This window comes from Ambystoma mexicanum, chromosome 6q, assembly GCF_040938575.1.
Source record: "Ambystoma mexicanum isolate Mex_15411 chromosome 6q, UKY_AmexF1_1, whole genome shotgun sequence".
NCBI lineage: Eukaryota > Metazoa > Chordata > Amphibia > Caudata > Ambystomatidae > Ambystoma > Ambystoma mexicanum.
The window spans coordinates 99,170,709-99,192,922 of NC_090937.1; the positions used below are offsets into that span (position 1 = coordinate 99,170,709).

At 45.6% G+C, this 22,214-nt stretch overlaps 1 protein-coding gene across 1 annotated transcript in view; it reads left to right on the forward strand.

Moving 5' to 3' along the window:
- STPG2 (sperm tail PG-rich repeat containing 2) overlaps positions 1-22,214 on the forward strand; it is a 2,646,564-nt gene that overhangs the window by 184,911 nt on the left and 2,439,439 nt on the right. The window contains exon 3 of the mRNA XM_069630546.1: positions 2,180-2,332. Within this exon, the coding sequence (XP_069486647.1) occupies positions 2,180-2,332 (153 nt within the window). The remainder of the gene's footprint in view (positions 1-2,179; positions 2,333-22,214) is intronic.

Sequence of the window (22,214 nt, forward strand, 5' to 3'; positions counted from 1 at the left end):
ATTTATCTTTTGATGAGAGACCAATAATAAACATAAAAAACAGTGCAGGCATCAGAGTTCAAATTGGATTTTTGAATCTCTGAACCTGTTAAACGGATAGATTTGGAACTTAGATCCCTCAGGAGTGCATTGGTGGCTCTCGTGTGGCGATACACGGTTTTTGTTTTGCACTCTCTGGAGGTTTCCCCAAGACTGGTGACGTCAGCTGAGAGGTTGGGGGAGCTGGTGATCACTGTGGAATGCTGAGCATCACAGTATTGTTTGTTGCTTGATGTGGTTCTGAAGGGAAGCAGAGTAAAGAACCCTTCTACGTGAGTTACGTTGGACAGTCACGTCCTTCAACAAATGCAAGGGTCTTTCCTTCAACATTCACTGGGGTCAGTTTTAGAAGGAGCTGTGTTGTTTCTGACGCAAGGATGGCACTCAGGGAGGAAAAGCTACAGGACAAAGGGTGCTTGGTAGAATTTGTCACCGAAGAAAAAGAGGACAGAGACGCGAGAGTGTTATCTTGGAAAAAGAGGATGCGACCTGTCAAGGAAGGAGCTCCAGATGATCGTGTACATGAACTCTTAGTAAAAAGGGTTAAGAGTAAAGGAGACGGAGGACATTCCCATAGTTGCAAAGGGAACGTGGAAGGGGTTCCTGGTCATCAGATATGGTACTGTGAAAATTGCTATGGATCAGCAAAGGGGAGACTGAGGCATAAAGAAGAGGCAGTGAATTTCCAGTTCTGTTCAATCTGTGGTGCCGTTCTTAACTTGCCCGGAAATGGTTATCTTTTAAGTTTACAGGAACTAGATCCTGATTTTTTAAAAAGATTTTTCAATAAGATTTCCCTTGAACATGTGGAAATTTGAGTTTTATTATGACATGTTGGTGCTTGTTTAAGCATGTTAAGTTGAGTTTTTGATTTAGAGGTTATGTCATGTGAGGCTTGTTATTGATTTGGACATCCCTGTGTGCTGAGTTGGGGTGAATGGAGTGAGAGGATATGTTGTAGGCTCTGTTAGCTAAATGCATGTTGTGAATCTATAGGTATTTAGTAAAATGTTAATTTTTGGTGTTATTGGCATGTTTAACAAATGTTATTCCCACAGATGGACTCTAAAGTGAATTGCAGTATAGACTGGCCAGGATTATAGGAATCGTTCGTTCATATTTGATATGATGGTATCTGCTGCACTAATGATTGTTTTTTTTGCAGGTGGGACTCTTTATACATGCTAGAGATTTTAATAGTTTTGAACTAGTGTGCACACCGTTAATACTAGTTGCAATTTTAGAAATCTTGTGTCAATGTGAAGATGAGGTAATGAGTTTAATTGAGTGTGTTACGCTAGTGGTGTGGATGTGTTGTAGTTCTCCCGAAGTTGAGTTGTTAAGTCAAGAGTACTTTCAACACAGGCACATGAGGAGTGATGGGGTCACTTAGACGGGTGAAGTAGCTACTCCCCGAGTATCAGATATACTGGTTGGGAGTGGTGTGTCTAGGCACACCTCTGTGTGTTGTGAAGGAGGGGGTGAGGGAGTCTGTGTGTTTATTGTACAGCAAATACAATAGAGAATTGGCGCGATTCGCCAATACCGACCTACATTTTGATTCTATTGCCATTACTATTATCGCAAATGGTGTGGCAATATTACTTGATATATAAACCTGTTGGTGAAAAACAAGAGAAACATAAACTTTATGTATCCGTTTTCCTACACTATTTGAGCCATAGAATTCGCTTCTACTCCTCCTCTGATGTTGCGTCCTGTTTTAGGGATTAAATGCAACTCCCAAAATGAAAGACAACACAAGGAAGAAAAGTGCATACAAATATTGTACAAAAAAATTGGTTGGAAAAATGGCAGAAGATAAAGCATGAATGGTACTAAATAACATACCTCATTTTTGTAAACACTTCATGTCCCCTTCAAAGCGCTCTACAAGGCAGGTGCAAGAATGTTTGCTGCTGCTAGGGAAGCGTCATGGTGCCATTTTGATGCCCTTTACTGGATGCTGGTACAGATATATTAACTGCTTCTGGGGAAACATTGAGCCACACAGTGTTGCTTTGTTGTAGAACTGAGCGTGGCTCTCTGCACCACACTGTCGCGCTGTGCGAGATAGACAAAAGTGAATAAAAAGTGATAATTCTAATTTACATTACTTTTTTGTCTCCACATATTTCAGAACACCGTGAAGGGTGGGCAGACTTTGCAGAACACAGAAGTACGATTCAAGGAGACCCGCTCAGCCAATCCTGGACCTGGAACCTATGACCTTGACCTGGATTCAGTAAACCCGTGCCACAGTGGGTGTGGCTTCAAGCATCGCAAGCAGTTGGTAAGTGACGATATGGCTGCATAGGCTTTTGTGCTATTTTTAAACAAAATGAGCCAACAAACAAAAAGAATACAACCCATTTTTGTAATTAGAGTTGAAAAAGGGGTTTATTTATCAAAATGTATTGCATACTGCACACATTGGACCCCATAACAAGTTTGCCAGTATTCTGGTGGTAAATCTGCCAGAATACACAGTGTTAACAGAACTTGGTCTGCCCAAATAACTGGCAGTTTCCAAGTGCCGGAAAAGGCAGTAAATCACCATTCCATTGAGTCCCACACGACCCCATAGTGGTATTTTGCCGCTTTTACCAACCGTGGTGGTAATAAAGGCCATTTTTCTCCGATAAGGGTCAGATATACCGCCAGCTCTTAGCTGGAGGGAAATCCTTAACCCCTTACGGAAAAGTTGTAGATGACCGGTCCAGTAAAAGGGCCAGTAAATGTTATAACTGGCACTTATACTGTGTACCGGCCAACTTGGAATGAGGCCCATTATCGATTCTCCAAATCTGCCTTCAAACACTATACACGAAAGAACATATACATCTCTTCTACACCATGTATTCTATGGTCCACCCTGCAGGACTAAGATGCCCCCAGGCTACCACCAAAGAGTCTTCCCCCTAGCTTCATCTCCTCCCTTCTTTTGGTTGTAATGTCTCATGAGGTTTTTGTTTCATCTTTTCTTATATGTCGTTAACTGTTGCTTTGTGTACGTATGTCTTGTGGCCAATTTATTATTTTGTTTTTGAATTTGATGCCCTTTTACATGGCTCTGATTAATGATGCACACATATGGGTGCCTCGCTTATTTTTATTTTCGTTTAACCATGACTATGTGGCATATTGATGTTTCTTACATTTGACTTGATGTGTGTGATCATTAATAACATGCATAGTGTATGCTGTAATAACATTGGTTTTTGGGTTGTATAATGTCCATTACCTTGGTAATATTTTTCTTGATCAGATGAAGTATTAACGCCCTGATGAAGGACCTTATTTTTGGTGTGAAATGCATTGGCAGAGATTTGCACCTGCAACTGCTATGATTTTCGATTAAAACACAAAGATATTGTTTGAAAACTTAGAGAACAAGGAATCTATTTTTATACACATAAAGACTATTACGAGTTCATTATTAGCCTAGGTCCCCTGTCATTTGATTTCATTTTGAGTGCCCAACACGGAGGCACTTCCTAGTGGGCTGCACCCCATTCACATATGCGTAAAGATGCTGTCTTTGTTTTGAATTATTTCAAGAAGAATGAAACGATAGGTTGTGCCCGCTCACTTATAGTAATTGTGTAGCCTATTCCCGCTTTCCCATCCTCATATCTTTCTCCTAGTTGGTTTCTCTTCCGCAGACTACGTTGTGGGTACACTAGCTGCGGGCACAACCTCCGGTGAAGCCTGGGCACTCTGATATCAATGCAGTGGTGATGTCGCAGTGTACAAACTTTGTAATGTAACATACAATGGCATTTTTATTTCAGTGACCCATGGAACTAAGCCCAATCTGTGTGAGGGTCACAGCTCTTTCCACTAGTGCTTTTTTAACCAAAGAAGTTAACCAAAGAAGGCGCTGCAGGGTTGTTCTTTATTAGCTGCCTTGTTGACCTCCATCCACTAGCTTGCACTTGGAATTCAGCATGCTTGCTGACAAACGCCCATGTTCCACTTGCACCGAGACTGTCGCAAAGCTGTCACCAACTTGACTCAATTAGAGCTGATTAACCTTTTTATTTTTTTCAGGTAGCTTGTTAGAAATCTTTCCCACAACACCAGATCTTAAAAAAATGGCAGCCATACTGTATTTGGTGAAGGTTTTACGTGTACTTTTTCCTTCATTGTGAATGGTGCAGAGGGCCTGCGGCTTGATTTCAAAATAGCTTCAATGTATGTATTGCTCGCTTAACTCCACTTGATCCAAAGTCATGGCGCTGAAGGCGGAGGATGGTAGTTTAAAATCGTTTAACATTTCTGTTTATTTCCGGCCTACCTCGGGTATGCTATCATGCATATCACTAGTTTGTCTTGAACTATCTGCTGAGAGGAAATAATACCATTTTGAACACAATGTTGGGAGGTTTGGGCTCAATTTTGAAAAATAACTCACATTCTCCCCCCCACCCCCTTTATCTCGCCCTCCTTTTGTTTGTCACATTTATGCCCTCTTTCCCATCCTCTTTTCTTTCCCATTTTTCTGTAGGCTAAGGTCTGGTTACTCCTGGAGGGGGCTCAAAATCCAAACTCTTAGAAAAGCCTGGTCGATCTGAGACTACATAGTGGTGATTTGGCACAGTATAAAAACTATTAGCACCTGGCAAGTGGGTCTGTGGGGGGAGGGGGGAGTTCCCAAACAATCAGGATGCTCGGAATGGACTTGCCTCATGGTAAACCCTCTGCCACAACCTCCACGGAAGCGGGAGGCGACCATCTTCCATGCTGGGAAAGAAGGTAAGTCCATGCTCCTCTTCCCTTCCTTTCCCGCATTCCCAACCACACTTTCCACATCCCTCATCAGCCCTGTCCCGCTTACCTTGCACTCCGTTGTTCCTTGTCAGTCCCTAGTCTATGGCGCCCTTGATTTGTAGTTGTTTTGGTTTTGTCAAACAAGTGCCACAAAATTGCCAACACCATTTTTACAGAAGAGAAAGAAAGGGATGTGGGTTCTGAACTGAGAATATCAGGTCGGCATAGCAACAGGCAATGCCATGGCATGAAGCCGCCAAATCAGTAACATGTTGTTGCTAAACTCCTCTGCCGTACTGCCCAATGAGAAGTTCCCTAACAATATTTGCTCCAAAAACAGCTTTGTAAGAAGCAAGTCGGGTGCTTGGCTTTCCATTTCCCAGCTGCGCAGTGATTTCACATTGGTCTATGGACTATTTTCCATGGTCACTTGGGCTGTTTTGGGGTTGCTTTTGAGGGCAGATCTGTTGTTTTGTCCTTGGCCTTCAGAGGCTGCCTTTCCACAGACAACCACCCATTCACTCTCTCCACCCCCACCCCCACTCTCTCTTACCCCACCCACTCACCAACCTGCCTCTCTACTCCACCTACCTTACACCCACCCTATCTAGCCCTTCCCACCCACCCTACTCTGAATTGCCCACCCTCTTTATCCCTCCCATCCGCCCTGCCCCCACCCTCTCTACCCCCACCCATCCATCCTACCCCCACTCTCGACACACATACCTGCCCAACCCCACTCTCTCTACCCCCACCCATGCACATAACCCCCAATCTCTCTACACCCACCCACCTTACCCTCACTCACTCTATACACTCCCACCCTACCCCAAACTCTCTAAATACCTCACCCCCTCTAGCAGCACCCACCCTATCCCCTCCTGCTCTACCCCCACTCTCTCTACCCCACCCACCCTAATCCTACTCTCTCTAACGGCACTCCACTCTCGCTAGCCCCAAAACCCACACTCTTTCTAACCCCACCAAACTCCCACTCTCTCTATACCCACAAACTCCCACCCTACTCCCACTCTCCCTAACCCCTCACACTACCATCACCCATTCTAATCCCAATCTCTCTACTGCCACCCGCTTGCTTTAATCCCACTTTCTATACCTCCACCCCTCCATCCTACCCCAGCTTTCTCTACCACTCACCCACCCTACCCCACTATCTCTACCCCAACCCTACCCTAGCCCCAGTCTCTCTACCCCACCAACCCTACCCCCACTCTCTCTATGCCCACCCACTCTACCCTCTCTCTCTACCCCATCCAGCCTACCTCCACTCTCTCTAACCACCACCGTACCACTACTCTCTCTATGCCAACGCACCCTACTCTCACTCTCTACCACTACCCACACCATCCCCACTCTCTCTACCCATATCCCCACTCTCTCTGCCCCACCCACTCTACCTCCTCTCGCAAACCACACCCATCCACCTTACCTCCCATCTCTATTCCCCAACCCACCTACCTCCACTGTCTACCTCAAACACCAACCCTACCTCCACTTGCTCTACCCTCACCCACCCCCCTACTCCAATCTCTACCCCAACCACCCACCCTACCTCCACTCTTGCTACCCCATCCAACCACACAACTGCCACTCTCTCTACCCCACCCTACCCCACTCTCTCTACCTCCACCCATCCTCCCCAATCTCTAACACCACCCATGCTACCCCATCTCTAAACTCCTACCCACCTCTCTCTACCCCTACCCACCCAACTCTCTCTATGATCCACCCCACTCTCACTCTCTACCCTTTCCCACCCACCCTTCTCTGAATCGCCCAGCGTCTTTATCTCCTCCCGCCCACCCTGCCCACACCCACGCAGCTTATTCCCACTCTCTTGACACACATCTGCCCAACCTACGCCCACTCTCACTACCCTACCCATGAACCCTACCCCCCACTCTCTCTACACCCACCCAACTTATCCTCACTCACTCTATACCCTCCCACCCTACCACACACTCTCTAAATACCCCACCCTCTCTACCAGTACCCACCCTATCCCCAGCTGCTCTACCCCCACTCTCTCTACCTCAAGTCACCCACCCCATTCTCTCTACCCCTACCCACCCTAATCCTACTCTCTAATGACACCCCACTCTCACTACCCCAAAACCCACATTCGTTCTACCCCCACCGAACCTCCACTCTCTCTATACCCCCAAACTCCCACCCTACTCCCACTCTCCACCCTCACCCATTCTAATCCCAATCTTTCTATTGCCACCCACCTGCCCCAATGCTACTCTCTCTACCACCACCCCTCCACCCTAACCACACTATCTCTACCACCCACAACCCTACCCCCACTCTCTATACCCCAAACCTACCCTAGCCCCAGTCTTTCTACCCCACCCTACCCTACCCCACTCTCTCTATTCCCACCCACTCTATCCCACTCTATCTAACACCACCCGCCCTACCCCCACTCTATGCCCACCCACCCTACCCTCACTCTCTACCCCCACCCTCTACCCCACCCAGCCTACCTCCACTCTCTATAACCACAACCGTACCCCCACTCTCTCATCGCCAACCCACCCTACCCTCCCTCTCTACCACTACCCACACAATCCCCACTCTCTCTACCCATACCCCCACTCTCTCTGTCCTCACCCACTCTACCTCCTCTCTAAACCCACACCCACCTTACCTCCCATCTCTCTTCCCCAACCCACCTACCTCTCTCTTTAAACCCAACAAACCCACCCTACCTCCACTCTTGCTATCCCATCCACACACACAATTGGCACTCTCTCTACCCCACCCAACTCCCACTCTCTCTACCTCCGCCCATCCTCCCCAATCTATAACCCCACCCGTGCTACCCCATCTCTCAACCCCCACCCACCTCTCTCTAACCCACCCATCCAACTCTCTCTATGACCCACCCCACCCTCACTCTCTACCCCCTCCCATCCTTCCTCTTAACACTTTATTTCTTACTCTGAAACGTTCTCGCTCATATTTTGTCTTGCTCATCGTTGATGGCTTTGCTCTCTATCGCTTCCTCCCTTGCTCAATTCTCCTTCCTTTTCATTCTCTTGCACACTTGCGACATTATCACATCCTCCTTTGAAACTTTGCCCTCTCCTCCTTGCACCCTGGTGCCTATAAATGCAATGTGCAAAGAACAGCAGTAGACGCCAAAACTATTGGCTTTTCCAATGCTTGTTTAATTTGGGAAAGGACAACCGTCCCATTTCTGAACTTGACGAAAACCATATTAGCATCCTGTTGAGCATGCCAGGATTCTATTAGTAATACATTCCTCTGAGTTAGGGGGCTTTACCCAGACTAATGCCGGTCTCACGTTAAATCCCATGCTTCGCTCAGACTTCTAACTGGTCCGGTAAAGCCCACACCTGTCGTGGCTTTTTGCTGAATTAATATAACATCCCACATCTCGATGTAACCCAAAATGCCCTACACTATATTCGTGTAAGCAGTCCTCCGAGTACTATTTTGTTTGTTATTGTGAATCGGTGTAACTCCTGCAGGCAAATGCAAGCAGTCCCGGGTTTCCTTGCTGCTTTACACCCATTCAAAAAAACAATCGTAGAACCCACCTGATATGTTTTGGCATCGTTGACAGCCTTTACATGAACCACTATGAATTCTGACTGACTTTTGCCAATCCAAGAAAACAGGCAAAAAAACAAGTGCATTCCAGCATCTCAGCCCGCATGAAAAGTGCATGCAGGCAGGCATGCATGCGGATTTAGTACGCAGGGCGGGTGGGGAGGCGAATGGAGTCTTTATGCATAACACTATGGAATTTACTGGTGGAGACCCAGTCATAATGAGCGCCAGTATGCTCGGCCCACCCTCCAAGCAGGGCTCCGTGCTGCAGAGTTAGACAATTCCACTGCATAATAATGGTATTAAGGGTTTTTCACTTGCTTACACAGAAATATATTATAATGTATTTTTAATTTCTTGCTTTTAAGCTGAATTTGTCAGGTGATACATGAGATCAGACAGCATAATATCCCCGGCCTAAAAGCCGGTAGATTCTAGAAGATGCAAACACTGCCACAATCCTTCTGCGTATTTAGGCTTACACATTTTCTTCTACACATATTGTAATCTGGCTTTACTATTGCGCCTTTTAATCTAGTTTGTATTTTTTGTCATTTATTTTGTATACAGCTAACTCACAGTTGGTTCCCCTCCCCCCTTTCATCTGCATTCATCAGTTTCACCCCAGGCTTTTCCATTTGCCTTCTGCAATTTTGACTTTCCAGCAATTTTTGGCATGACTTCCTCTCTGTTCCTCTAGTTCTGCAAAGTGTACACTTGATTAGAATGTATTTATCTCTTACTCCTTCAGCCCATCGGCTTTCATCCTCACTTGTGTGATGCCATCATAGTGGGGATGAGACCCGAACACTCTATTAGGGTTGTCCAGCTGCAGCTCGAGGATCCTTCCCGGGTTTTCAAGATACCCCTCATTAATATTCAGGCGATACATTTGCATACAATGATCCTAAATGTATGCACCTTTTTCCTCATGAATATTAATGAGGGATATCTTGAAAACCCATCAGGATTCCGGACCTGGAGTCCCAGAGTTGGACAGCCCTGCTTCTACATTATGCACTCCCAGGTTTTATTCAGCAGTCCTTTTCTCCACACAGATGGACTTGAAGCTAGCGGGGGTTGCTGCTGCTCAAGCCCCACACTCAGGGGCTTCATCACTGTTTCTGATGCTGGCCATCATCATCATCACTCCCTTGAGAGCTTGCGGGTGGAATACTCGCGAGTCTTTATGCTGTTTGCGATACACTTTCTCCTTGGCCTTCAGGGCTCGCCTTCACCTCACAGAGCCCTTGCACCACAATATGCCTTTAACATAACCTCGGAACTTTGTGAAAAATACATCCTCCTTTTATTTTTTCACAAGCAATCCTTTAGAGTGCTATGTTCCCTATGTGCTTATCCACCTGCAGGGCTTTGTTTGTGACCTTTCTTGGGTGCACTTCCTTAGGTGTTTGCTTGAAATGTTTGCACATATCCAGAAGACCCTCTAATGCCAGCTGCTGGACTTTTCTTTTGGGACATGACCTGCATACTCTCTATGGTCACTCCCCCCTAACCTCCGAATCCACTGCAGCCACAGGTGTAGCGGTTTTCATGGGAGTCTCCACTGCGTCACTGCATCCATTGGGAGCATTGAATAGGCACTGTACCTCACCAGCCTGGCCATTTTGCTATATGAAACTACTGACTTTCCACAAAGCTGGTTCTTCTTCCACAAAAGGATGCAAACCTGCTTCTGAATCATTGGCTTTCTTAGGCAGGACTCCCTGCCCATAGGGTTTGGATTCCAGTGGCTAACTGAAACCCCATTTAGCGGTTTGAGGAGTTATGCTGCCAGGATACCAGGAAGGCCCCTCACTTAGGGCCATTGTGTACGGCAATACGCAAAGGGGTCCGCAGGTCCCCTTGACCAAGATTGCCCAGACCCTCATTTCAAACTGCTTTATTATATTCCAGACCAGATGTGCGCTCCTCTGGGCAGTACCTGTTGCACATGTAGCCCTTCCCAATGGGACCAACAGCCCCTGCTAAGCCCTTGCACACATGCCCATATCGTTGCAGTTTTGTTCCTGTCACGTCCACCCAATTATGTCCACGGCCATGATGAGAGACCAGAGAGGAATGATGTTTCTGGTAACCCCTGTGGTTTCGGCTGTTCCTCTTCTGGCTACTGTTTCAAGGGACCCTCAGATCTCATGCCCTTGAGCAGTTTTGATGAACCTTTTACACTCCGTGTACCTGCTTCTACTGCACAATCCACGCGTCTTTGTACTCCAGTGAAGTGCCTGTGTGGAGTAACTTGGCTTTTGGCAATGCTCGAGAGTTGAGCGAGCCGTTGGCGCTTGTCTGTTTGATCCGCAACTCTCGTCCGGCTTCATCTTCATGTGTCTGCTCCTTTCCATGATCCACAATGTTTCTAGTCCCGGATAGGCTCCTGCAATTCTGCCCCATGCAAAGAATGGTAAGTGCCCCTGATTCACCTCAAACCATCACAACATGTAATACCTTTCAGGTGCTAGGTTCAGCTTAGTTTCATGCCAGTTGCAGAATAAATACAGGCGACTGTATAAAAAAACTGGTTGAAAAGGTCGAAACCTTTTTAACAGTATACATTTAAAGTAAACACAGTTTCTTATACCGGGCCGTTTACGTGTGTCTGGTGTGGCGGGTTTTCTCTAATAGAATGCAAAATTAACTCTTTGGTTTCAGTTCCTATAAGTATATCCGGAAAAATAGCACATCTTGCACTTATCCCTATTGCATCATGGTCTCAGGGCTCCCATGAAGTCATGCCATTTCTATATTGTGGCATGCATGCAAATAACATCAGAGGTAGCATGGTTGCATCTCGCATGCTTGTCATCTTTTTGGCATACTCTGGCCCTGCCCACCAGGTCTCTGCACTGGTAGCTGCCTAGCAGGACATCTCCTTATTGTAATATTACTACCCTGAGTGATACTCACTGGAGTGACCTCAGAAGAATGAATGGCTGCCTTATCCACGTATATCATGGGTGTGAATCATCCCTGATGAACTTTGTAAAGTTAATGGGGAACTGTCAATAAATATTATATTTTGAAAGGTGTTGCTACCACTGGCATCTTGGAGAACACAAACAAACTTGTTAAAAAATGTTAAATAGCCCCAGAAATGAGCCCTCCACTTGGTCAGTAGTGTGTCCAAACTCTTTTGACTGGGGTGGTCCAAGTGGGGCACTGACTTATACAGGGGTGGCCTGTAGTAGGAGTGCACACACACATAATGATAATGGTGTAGGATAATGGGGTGGCACCTGGGATGACCAATCCGATTCCAGGGGTAGCGTGTGCCACCCCAGGCCACTCCCTGGACATGCCACTGTCCCTGGGACTGCTATCTTTCCCATTGCCTTACATGGTGCCATGGGTCCTCTTACAAAGCATCAATAATAGCCTCAAGTGATCACTGCAGGGCACTTTCTAATGCAATTAGAGGCAGTGGCTGCTGCTATAACCTAACAATAATGCACTTGATTATTTTTCAACTCTGTAGTATAATGATACAATTCTGAAACTGACCAATTCACAAAAACTAATAGGTACTTTGCAAGTATATTTTGCCCCACCTGCTCAGACTGGCTGCCCTTGATTCAGGAAGCGGTTAATGGATGATGCCATTCAACTGACGTAGAGGTAGAGTTGATAAGGATTCTGTGTATTATAATGGTAAATGGCTGTTAATAGTACTGCAAGTATGTGAGGGGGAGACGGCTGAGCGTGGTCTTCTCTATGCGGTTTTGCTCTCCTCTCCTTGAAGGCAGAAGGGAGGTATTGAGGTACATGACGAAATACATGTACAATGAAGTACATGAAGAAATCCAATAGATGCAGTTCACCAACAGTGCACAGGAGAATTACCCAACTCATTTGAATGATGCCATTGCCCACAATATATGCCAGTGTAAAAACATGTTCATGCTGGCTGTGCCCATATATGTCCATGGAGGCTGCACCAATACATTACAGCATTATTGATGACACTCATCATGCTGTCTTCACCCTTGATGCCCAGTTAAAAAATGAAACATGCCACAGTAAAGAACTACTTACAGACTAGCCCAACAATGTGTGGCCGGTACCACGCGGGAACTCATAATGCTGCCTTCACCTTTGATGTCCAGTAAAAATGCCATACATAAAGAGTATTTGGCCACCAATGTGGGCCAGTGCCATGTAGGAATTAACATCATGCTGCCTTCGCCCTTGATGCCAGTGAAAAATGCCATGCCACAGTAAATAAATGTGTCCAGAGTACTGGTCCACCAATGTGGGGCTGTACAACATAGAGGCTCTCATCATGCTGCCTTCCCCCTTGATGCACAAACAAAAATGCCCTACCACAGTAAAGAAATATATCCAGAGTACTGCCCCACATTGGTCCATCAATGTGGGCCAGTACCACTTAGGAACACAGATCATTCTGCCTTCACCCATGATGCCCAGAGAAAAATACCATGCCACAGTAAAGAAATATGTCCAGAGGACTTGCCCACCAATGCAGTCCAGTATCATATTGGAACACTCATCATGTCGTCTTCATCCTTGAAGCCCAGTAAAGAATTCCATGCCCCATTAAGAAAACATGTCTGACTGCCAAACATCCCCTCCACAACCCACCCCTTTCTGATGCCTGCTCTGTAGCCTGGCACACAAGCTTCAACATTCATACAGAATCATTAATTCTTCTTTCACTCTCGCATTCATACATATGCCATTCATTCTTCGTTCACTCTCATATTCATGCACACACATGCTTCAACAATCATTCTAAACTCACTCTTGGCAGCATTCATATGTTCTCATTCACTGGCACCAAAACAACATACACTCTCTCATTCGCCCACGCTCATACAAACACAAATGCTCGCATACACACACCCACACAGTACATAAATAGGCATTTTACAGAATGTCTTACTTGCAGACCCGCTCCAGATTCGATTGGGTTTCCCCTAATGCTGCCTGCTGCAATGAAGGCCTTCTTACCTCCGTGCAGCACACAACAGGAACCAGGAAGCAGAGAGTGCCTCCTTGTTGCTGTGTATGTGCGGTGGTGCCAGAGTGCCTCCATCATGTCACTCCTCAAGCCCTGTATGTGCAGGGAGGTGCAAGAGCTCTCCCTCATACATTCAACCCTGCAATACTCCAGTCTGCATTCCCAATTGGCCATGCAGCCTGGGGAAGCAAAACATCCCCAGCCTTGCATGACTTATTGGGTATGCACACTGGGGTACTACGGAACTATCAAAGGGGTACAGTTCAGTTAAAGCCAGCAATGGAGCACTCCATCAGCTGATTGTGGTAGCTAGGGAAGTGCTCAGTGTTTTTCACTGGGCTGCATTGGCTCATCCATAATGAGTCGCGGGTCGACACCCTCTCACCCATTATGGACAAGCAAACCTGGCTGTGATGTCTGCACCTCTATCTTTTAGAGGTCAAGCTTCACAGCCATTTCCAGGTCCGAATCTGTTCTAGCATTTCTAGATGCTGAGCTGGAAAGGGGATCTCAGATCCTGTTCATTATTACAGTCGGGTGGCTTCATGAGGATTGGAAAGGAAGCACCAAGTGTTTTGTTTATTTTGCACGACAATGCCAGAGGTTTCCTACACCTTCCAATGGCTCTGAATAAGCAGGGAGATTTCTTCAATGTCTTTTCCCCCTTTCAGGTCCTTGTCCTGGTGTCTACTGGTGCTGTTAGATACAGTGCAGGTGGCTTTGATGGTCCAACTGTGTCTGGTAGGACTTCAATGGCCATCTGGGACATACCTCCTGTTGTCTGTGTGGACAGAAAGATGAATCTGACCATACATTAGATATCTAAGGCATCCAGTCTTTTTATTTACTTCTAAAGTGGGGTCCTTCAAGATCTATTCGGTTCATCCATGCTGAAGCTCCTGTTTGGAGCAGGAGGCAAGTTGTGCTGATAGTGTGACCTGCTTGAAGCAGCATGTACTGGTAATGGCGGATTCAGCTAGGGATTCTCTTGCAGTAGCTCTTGGGTGGGGTTTCCCTTGATTGCCGTTATCCTGTTTTTCCTTAGTGAAAGGATGTTCAGCACATGTGTGGTCCACAACTAGATGGGATGCAGAGATATGCCAAGATACTGTATTGTAAGTGATGTTTGCAAATTAAATGGGACATAAAATACAATACACCTCTGGAGAACAGATTTCCAATCCGTTACAGAGTAACCCTCTTTCTCTTGAACTGCTAGTACTATCTTCTCATGGACAACAGATGGTCATCAGGAGGGTCACACCCTCTAATGTTTCCAAGTGCCACTGTAGGTAGTTCCAAACCATGCCTTCTCATTGCTCTTTCATGGTCTATCTCCATCCTGGGGGAGTCTGTCCCCAATTAAAGAAAACTGATTTGAGAAGGTTGTTTGACAACTGTTGGTGGGATAAGGGTTTATCATCAAGTTTCTTCTCCCAGTCTCTATTACTGCTATAGTGATCATTAATACCACGGGACAGGTCTTGCAAAGAGCTTTATTTTAATCATCCAGAATGGATTAGCGATGGATTAGAGATGACTGCTATTGTTCCATTTGTGTGTTGCGACAATGTTCCTTGTGCTGATAAGTCATGGAAGTTGCAAACCGTATTGGATCTCACAAAATCAAGTCAGTAGATATCCACGATACCTATCAAGGTGGAGGTGCTCCTGCAGGTGATCCAGCTGCTATGGTTGAGGGTATTTATGACATCAGTCGATCTGCAGGATGATTATCTCTTTGTCCTCCCTGGAAGATTGTCTGTTTTTCCGTTTCAAGGCAGCTCATTCAAAGTGAAGTTCTACCTTTTAAGGGCACCTGGTGTTCTACATGGTTATAGGTCCTTACCTTGAATTTAATACATTTCTAAATGAATGGGACAACTTTGATTTTGCCTACCAAAATAATGATTACGCATTTTAATCAGCCTTAATCTTGCCTCATATATTGTTTCTCTGCCATGTTGTCCCATCTAGTGAACGTTAGTGGCAGAACAAGATAGTTAAACAATATGTGATATATCATTTCTCACACATATTTTTAATAATTATGGTGAACACCTAGAAAACTCTTCTTCCCTTCCCCCAAACTCACCCACCCTATGCCTTTTCCTTAGAATGATATCAAGTCATATTTTCATTTGTAAACACGACAATATGACTTTTTTAAAACAATAGTTTAACGAATATTTCTTGCTCTCTATTTTTCAAATAGAGATTTTTAACAAAGAAACTATGACTGCATACCATTCTGCATATCTTTCTGGACATCTTGCCTTCTAGCATCGCAGTATGTGCAAGTCTCTCGGAGCTCAGTTTTCAATTGACATTGGTCCAGTTTGTTTTCCTCGGGCAAGCCTCCTAAAACGGAGCTTACAGGTCTTCAATAATACCACTATATATGCTCTAGACCTCATCTGCTTTGAGGTCCTGCCTGGTCAGTACTTGAATGGGAGACTACCAGGAATAGTTAGTGCTGTAGTGTTAAGATGGATTTCTGAACTCTGACCTGGTGGGCAGAGGTTCAGAAGGCCAGCCTAGTTTCTTGAAAAAGGGTAACCTTCTGGACAAGCCAGACCAATCAAGGTAGCATTGGCGGCGGTCAAGACTAGGTCTCAGGAGGGGTGAGGGTGACTGAAAGACCTCAATGAGCACACAGAGTTAAGGACACTTACAAATCACTCCCAGACATGTGTATCTATATTAAAAAGATAACTACATTTATTCAAGGCTTTTGAATTTCAACACACAGTAATAATCACAGTAATGCTTTTAAACCAACACAATCCTACTAAAATACATATATGCAAGACCAAGTGGCCTAAAGGGTCAAATGCACAGAATTGGACCGCAACCTAAAAATGGAATGAAGCAGGCAGTGCAAAGACTCTTTAGGCAATTCTGCAGTAATCAGAATCCTAACTGAAAGGTAGTCCAGTCCCTAAGAAGAGTGGAGCCTATTGCTCAAATGTACTTGCAATGCTGGTGCACACGGTAGTGCAGATGGGCAAAAACGGGGTCTCTTGTAGGGTTTGTTGCAGCTCAGGAAGGTGGTTGAGGTAATGCAGAATAAGTTCCCACTATTCGTGGAGGGTCTCCCCGAGAAGGCAGAACAGGTACCAGGAGTTGGGAATAGTTCCATAGCTCAGGCTATCTGTGGAAAGCAGAGGGGCCCTAAGGGGCCACTTGTGCATAAAAATGGATGGATGCGCTAGGTGCCACCGATAAGGGTTGCAATTACTCACCGTCCCCTGGCACACTGCAGACCAAACTTAGGCAGTTGAGTCCACTTCGGTTGCAGGTTCAAATGCGGAAATTGTGCGGCTCTGCAGGTTTCAGCAGCGAAGTTACTGCGATGATTCCCAAATGGGACAGTGGTGATTTCTCTGCTCCTGGTGGAAGGATGAGGCCAGTTTCACTGTAGCAGGCTTCAGGGCACAGGGGGGGCACAGCAGCAAGGCACCTGCGAAGTTCGTCACCGTGGATGGGCGACACGGTAACTGCGTGCACTCTGGTTTGGGTGACACAATGGGAGAACTGCTCACATACAGGCACACCACAGGTGGACCAATCACGGACCACGGTGGTCCCAGGCATTCACAGCACACCAGACTCTCTGGCACCCAGAATGTGTATTGGAACAAGACAGTCCAACCCACATCCTGGAAGCACACACACAAGTCATGCCAAAGCCCGCGAAAGCTTGGCGTTTCGCAGGAGAATGCATGCCCAAATAAGGAATGACCCGGGCTGGCTCGACCTGGGGAAGGTGAAGGGGCAAGATGGCCAAAGGACATGACAAAGACCTCGTGGTATTGCCATTTTGGAGCAAGGCCATGTGTTTGTGCCAAACGCGGTAAATGCGGTTTTCATGGCAAGAAAGGGTTTAAAATACATTAGAAGATAAGCTGCCACCAGCCCTGTCCAAGGCACACATGCACTTCTCCTAAAACATCTTTTGAGGGTGTCTAGGCCCCTGGGAAAGGACAGGAAGACCCAAGCGCACTGTACTGTAAGGTACACTGTGCTCTTGTAACATGTTGCAGAAAAGTTGCAACAGTGAAAAGGACTAAGGAAAACAAAGTCTCCCAGTGTTGACTGTCTTTAAGGGCATGTCAGTTTCCCCATAATAAAGTGAGCGAAACCCCCCCCCCCCCGTGGAGTGCAGTTGAAGGCTGTGCTCCACTGGCAAAGTCAGGCTATGGTGTTAAACAGCAGCAAAAGGTTGGGGGTTACACAACTGGAGGGAAAACTTCACATAATTGGGAATCTTTCCTAACATGTAGGCTTGCCAGTCGCTTCTGTTGTAACAACAGTGAGGAAACGGTAGTCAATGCAGAGGAACCTGGCATTAGTGTTCAAGTTGCTCTGGGCTATGTCCCTCATAAAATGCTAGTGATTCTTCTATTTGGGCTGATGTCATACATCAGGTGTTTTAGTCCGAGACTACTGGTTTCAGTGGTGACCAAAATACCTTATCTTAGTGACTTCTAGGTGTTCTGGAGTTGGGGGTTCTCTTCGTTGACACATCCCTACAAGTCTCTATCATTACCTTAGTCACTAGCATCTTGAACTCCTACCTCAGCATTATGAAGTAAAGCCGCAAATCTGGCCGAGAAACCTGGAAAATTAATTTGAGTTCCAGAATAGGTCTTAACTGTAAAAAGAGGAAATTCAGGTTACCTTGTTTGGGGTGCAGCCTGAGAAATATTTCTTTGTACAGGAGCATTGTTTTTTGGTTCAGCACAAGACACGCAATGTGAATGGCACTCTGCATTGCATTCCCTTATCTCCAGAGTAGCCATTGGTGCTTCTTGCAGTCAACATGGTCTTGTGAGCACATTTCTTTCCATAAGATGACACATGGAGACCCATCTCCTCCATCTTTGGCTTGGATAATTATTTCTGAGAGGGACACAAGCTTCCTTATTTTACAGAGGTTAATTTGGGCATGGAGGAAGTTAGTGCCAATTCAGCTCCACAGGGCACTGTCTATTTGAGTCGTTCCTCTCACAGGGGACCTTTCACAGAGTTCTTAAAGTTATTGCTGTACCTTGAATACATCTATTTGAATCACTGGACAATGCCTGTCTGACAATGTTTACTCTCGGTTCTGGATTGCTTAGCCTTGGACATTGAAGGCTTCTGGCTTCTTTGGCCAGCGGGCCTAATGGGTGCATTTGTCCTTCCATTTATTTCCTGTGGTGCTTAAAATGAACAAAATGGTGACACAAATATTTAAATAGAAATTAGTGGCTCCTGTTGTTCAGTAACGTGGCCTCTATCTCAGCTCGGTTTCTCAGTCCCACTAACCTCCCGCCCCATCGCACCCCCTTACCTTCCTTGTTTGTCTATCTAAAAGCTGTCCTTCATCAGTCAGTCAATTTGACTATTGTGCACTTGTTTTAATTGAAAATCAATTTTTACAAGAGTCGACAATTTCTCATTTCTGTAATTTGATAAAAATTTAAAAGGAAAATCACCTAGGAAGGAGACGGGGGTTAAGTGGAAAAGAGGATGAGAAAATGCAGTACACAAAGTTACTGAAGCATAGACTCCATTAATCTAGACCCCGATGGAGTTACTTTGACAGTCAGTCTTCAAGGACCAGTTCCTTCCAATGATCCTTCATGCTTATTTGTTGTTCCCTTCAGCTGGTGTGTCAACAGAAACACTTCCCTTGGGTCCCTGACCTTAGAGGGGGAATACCTCTCCTTATTTTCTTCCTGGGACGTATCAACCCTAGAGGAACCAGGGGAAGGGCTCCTCTCTTGATAAGAATGGGCGACCTCTGTGACTTCATCACACTACTTAGTTATTGATGTCTGCAGGCATACCCCATCAGAAGAAGAATCGTAAGTATCTACAGTAAATGCTTAGAAAGCCTACCACATATCTAGTGAGGTCCATCAAAATGTGTGCCTCTTTTAGGGAGAAATGTGCTCTTGGTTCCCTGTCGGTTAATTTGAACATCCTGGCCGTTTGGGAGACGGGGAAGTGGTTCCATCACCATCATGACACATGTTTGCACATTTTCCTGATGAGGGAGGGTGGTATCTGTTTCTGACCAGTGGCCATTTTTTGCCTGTTGGAAGCCGTGATACTGTTTCGACATTCCTCTGAAACTTGTGCTTGCTGTTTGGCACTTGGCATCATCGACGTCGAGACAATAGTTCTTCCATTGGATCTGTGTGTGTTGCATCTGCTGTTGGTTCGACATTGTCTGCAACATTCTCTTTGTGGATTTTCGTTGGCTCTGTGGCACGTATTCTGAAGACTTGGTTCTTCTCATATATTTCTAATATAGTAGCAACCATGAAGAGGAAGGGCAAGGTGGCAGTGTAACAATTACCTGCCCTTAATCTTCAGTGCATTTAGTGGTACTCTTTGTTGCCACAGTCATTGAGTTCCTCCTTATCGTCCTGGTGTGCAGATTTTCTCCAACCATATGGGAAGCCCCATGATGCAGTGTTGCAGTGGACCAACTAACTTGTTTCTGCACAGGTACATCCCCCACATCCACAATCCCCCTCCTTCTGGTGATGGTGTAGGTCCGAACCAAGCACCAGTGCCTGGGGGAATAATTGCAACAATCCCCTCTGGCAGGGACCCCCTTGCTCAAGCCTCTGGGTATCCAAAAGCGGGGGAAACCGAGGAGCAGATGTTCTTTAATATGATAAGGAAACAGAACTGATAATTTCTTATCCACTAATTAAGAGGAAATGCAAAGCAGTAAACAAGCATTTTGATAACATGTTGCTTAAATAAAGCCACGTTGTATGCTGTTTGTTCTGCTCCCGGGTAAATACCCAATGCGCCGCTATTTTGATAGGCTGCCAGACGAGAAAGCTTAAAGCAAAAGAGTGCCAGCACAAGTTTACTTACTCAATTATAGCAACATGGTAAATGCTTCAATTCTCCTTTACATAGAAATCACATAATATTACTTTCAAATTAGAACTAGCTTAATTAATGCATTAGTCATAAAGTGTCTTAAAAGCCCGATAGCTGAAAATAAATAAAACTGGGTAAGAATTATCATATAAATCGGAGAACAACTGCCATGCCACATAAAAATAATAATGTGAATAGTGCTGCAGTAAGCGATGCATCCTGCTCTAAACAAAGGCTTTTTATGGATTCCATAAAATGAAGCAAGTCCTGGAGGGAGAATTACTCTGTGATCATGAAGTCACCTTCGTTCTAGAAGACTGATATTGCACCGGGCTTTCTCCCATAATTAGCAAATTGCAGCTAATAACATTTCCCTGCTCTCAGACTGCGCACCTACCGGACATACCAGTCATGGAGGCGGCGCTGGGAAGCTGTGTCCTGCCAGAGTGCGTGACTATTTTTCTGCTCTCCGGTGAGCGTGGAAAATGTGCGGGAATGGCCCCATCATTCATTCTTTTTAAAACAAACAAAAAAGCCCCGGGAGTGCACTCTTCCCGTGCGGATGGTCGAATTCCTCACATGGGGCCTCATTACAAGCTTGGCGAATTTTGAGATAATTACAACGGGCGCTACGGTAAAAGTGGTTCGAATTCTGCTATTTGCAAGAAAAGTAGCAATAATGGAATTGCCACCAAAAATGTATGTACCGCTGAAATCGGAATGCACCCGAAGTGTTGTATGTGTGTCTGTATTGGGTTTTACTTAGCACAAAACGTGCTGTGTAATATCGGGGCGCTGTACAAGGGGACACAGTAATGGGATACGATAAATGGATGGCATTACAAGGATAGACTATTAAGGGTATGCTAGGAAGGACATGGAGTGAGGGCATACAGAGTGTTACAGGCCAGGGGTTCAGGGTAGGGAGGGAAAGGCAGGCCCATAGACCATGGGTTCAGGGTAGGGGGGGAAAGGCAGGCCCGCCCGGGCTCGTGCCGTGTTGAAGTAGTCTATCAAAAGGCGTTCCTAGAAACGTAAATGCAATGTTGCTGATGCTCACAAACATAGTGTCAAACTTTTTTTCCAGAACGGTTTCTCATTACTTTGCAGTGCTTTGTTAGACGGCATACAGATCAGAGAACTGTTGTATATATAATTGCAAAAAAGATGGCAGTGGGGGACTCATATGCAAACTAAAAAAGTACCAGCAAAGCTGTTAGAGACAACATTCAAGCCAAAGAAATCAGTGCCTCATACCGTTAAATGCCGATATGCAGAAATGATATACCAAATGTATGCATTGTGCACTATGCTGCATACATCCTCTCTCTCTCTGTCTCTCTGTCTCTCTCCCTCTCTCTTTCTTTATATATATATATTTCTGAGGCTTGTGAAATCTGCTTACATCACATGCTGCGCATAGGCCGACATCTAGTAGAAGCTGCAGAGTATTACAGTTGTTATTTTCGAAAATCGAAATGGGAAGTCGACAGGACGTGCCAGCAATACTATCTCTAGTATGACGTCCCCCATGGTCCTTCACGCGTCGAGGTCCCTCAGATTGTTTTTTTCCGCCGTCGTAGACGGATGCCATTTCGCGGAGTTCTCCTTTCGGCATAACACCATTGATTTATACTAATTAGAGCTAGTTTATCATCCTATTCCTTTATATATTCCTTCACCGACTATCGATAACATCAGACAGCGGAAAAGAAGATGACCGTCGAGAACCATCGACGGATCTGTCCGCCCTTGGAGGGTCGCTTCAGGCTTTGGCCCACACAGTAGGGAAAGAGGGGGAGGGCATTTGAGAATGTATTTTCCCCTTTTCATACATTATTCTCACCTAGCTGCCGTTTAATTTCATTATGGATAGAACATCTTTCAACTTCTGCCCTAAGTGCAGCAA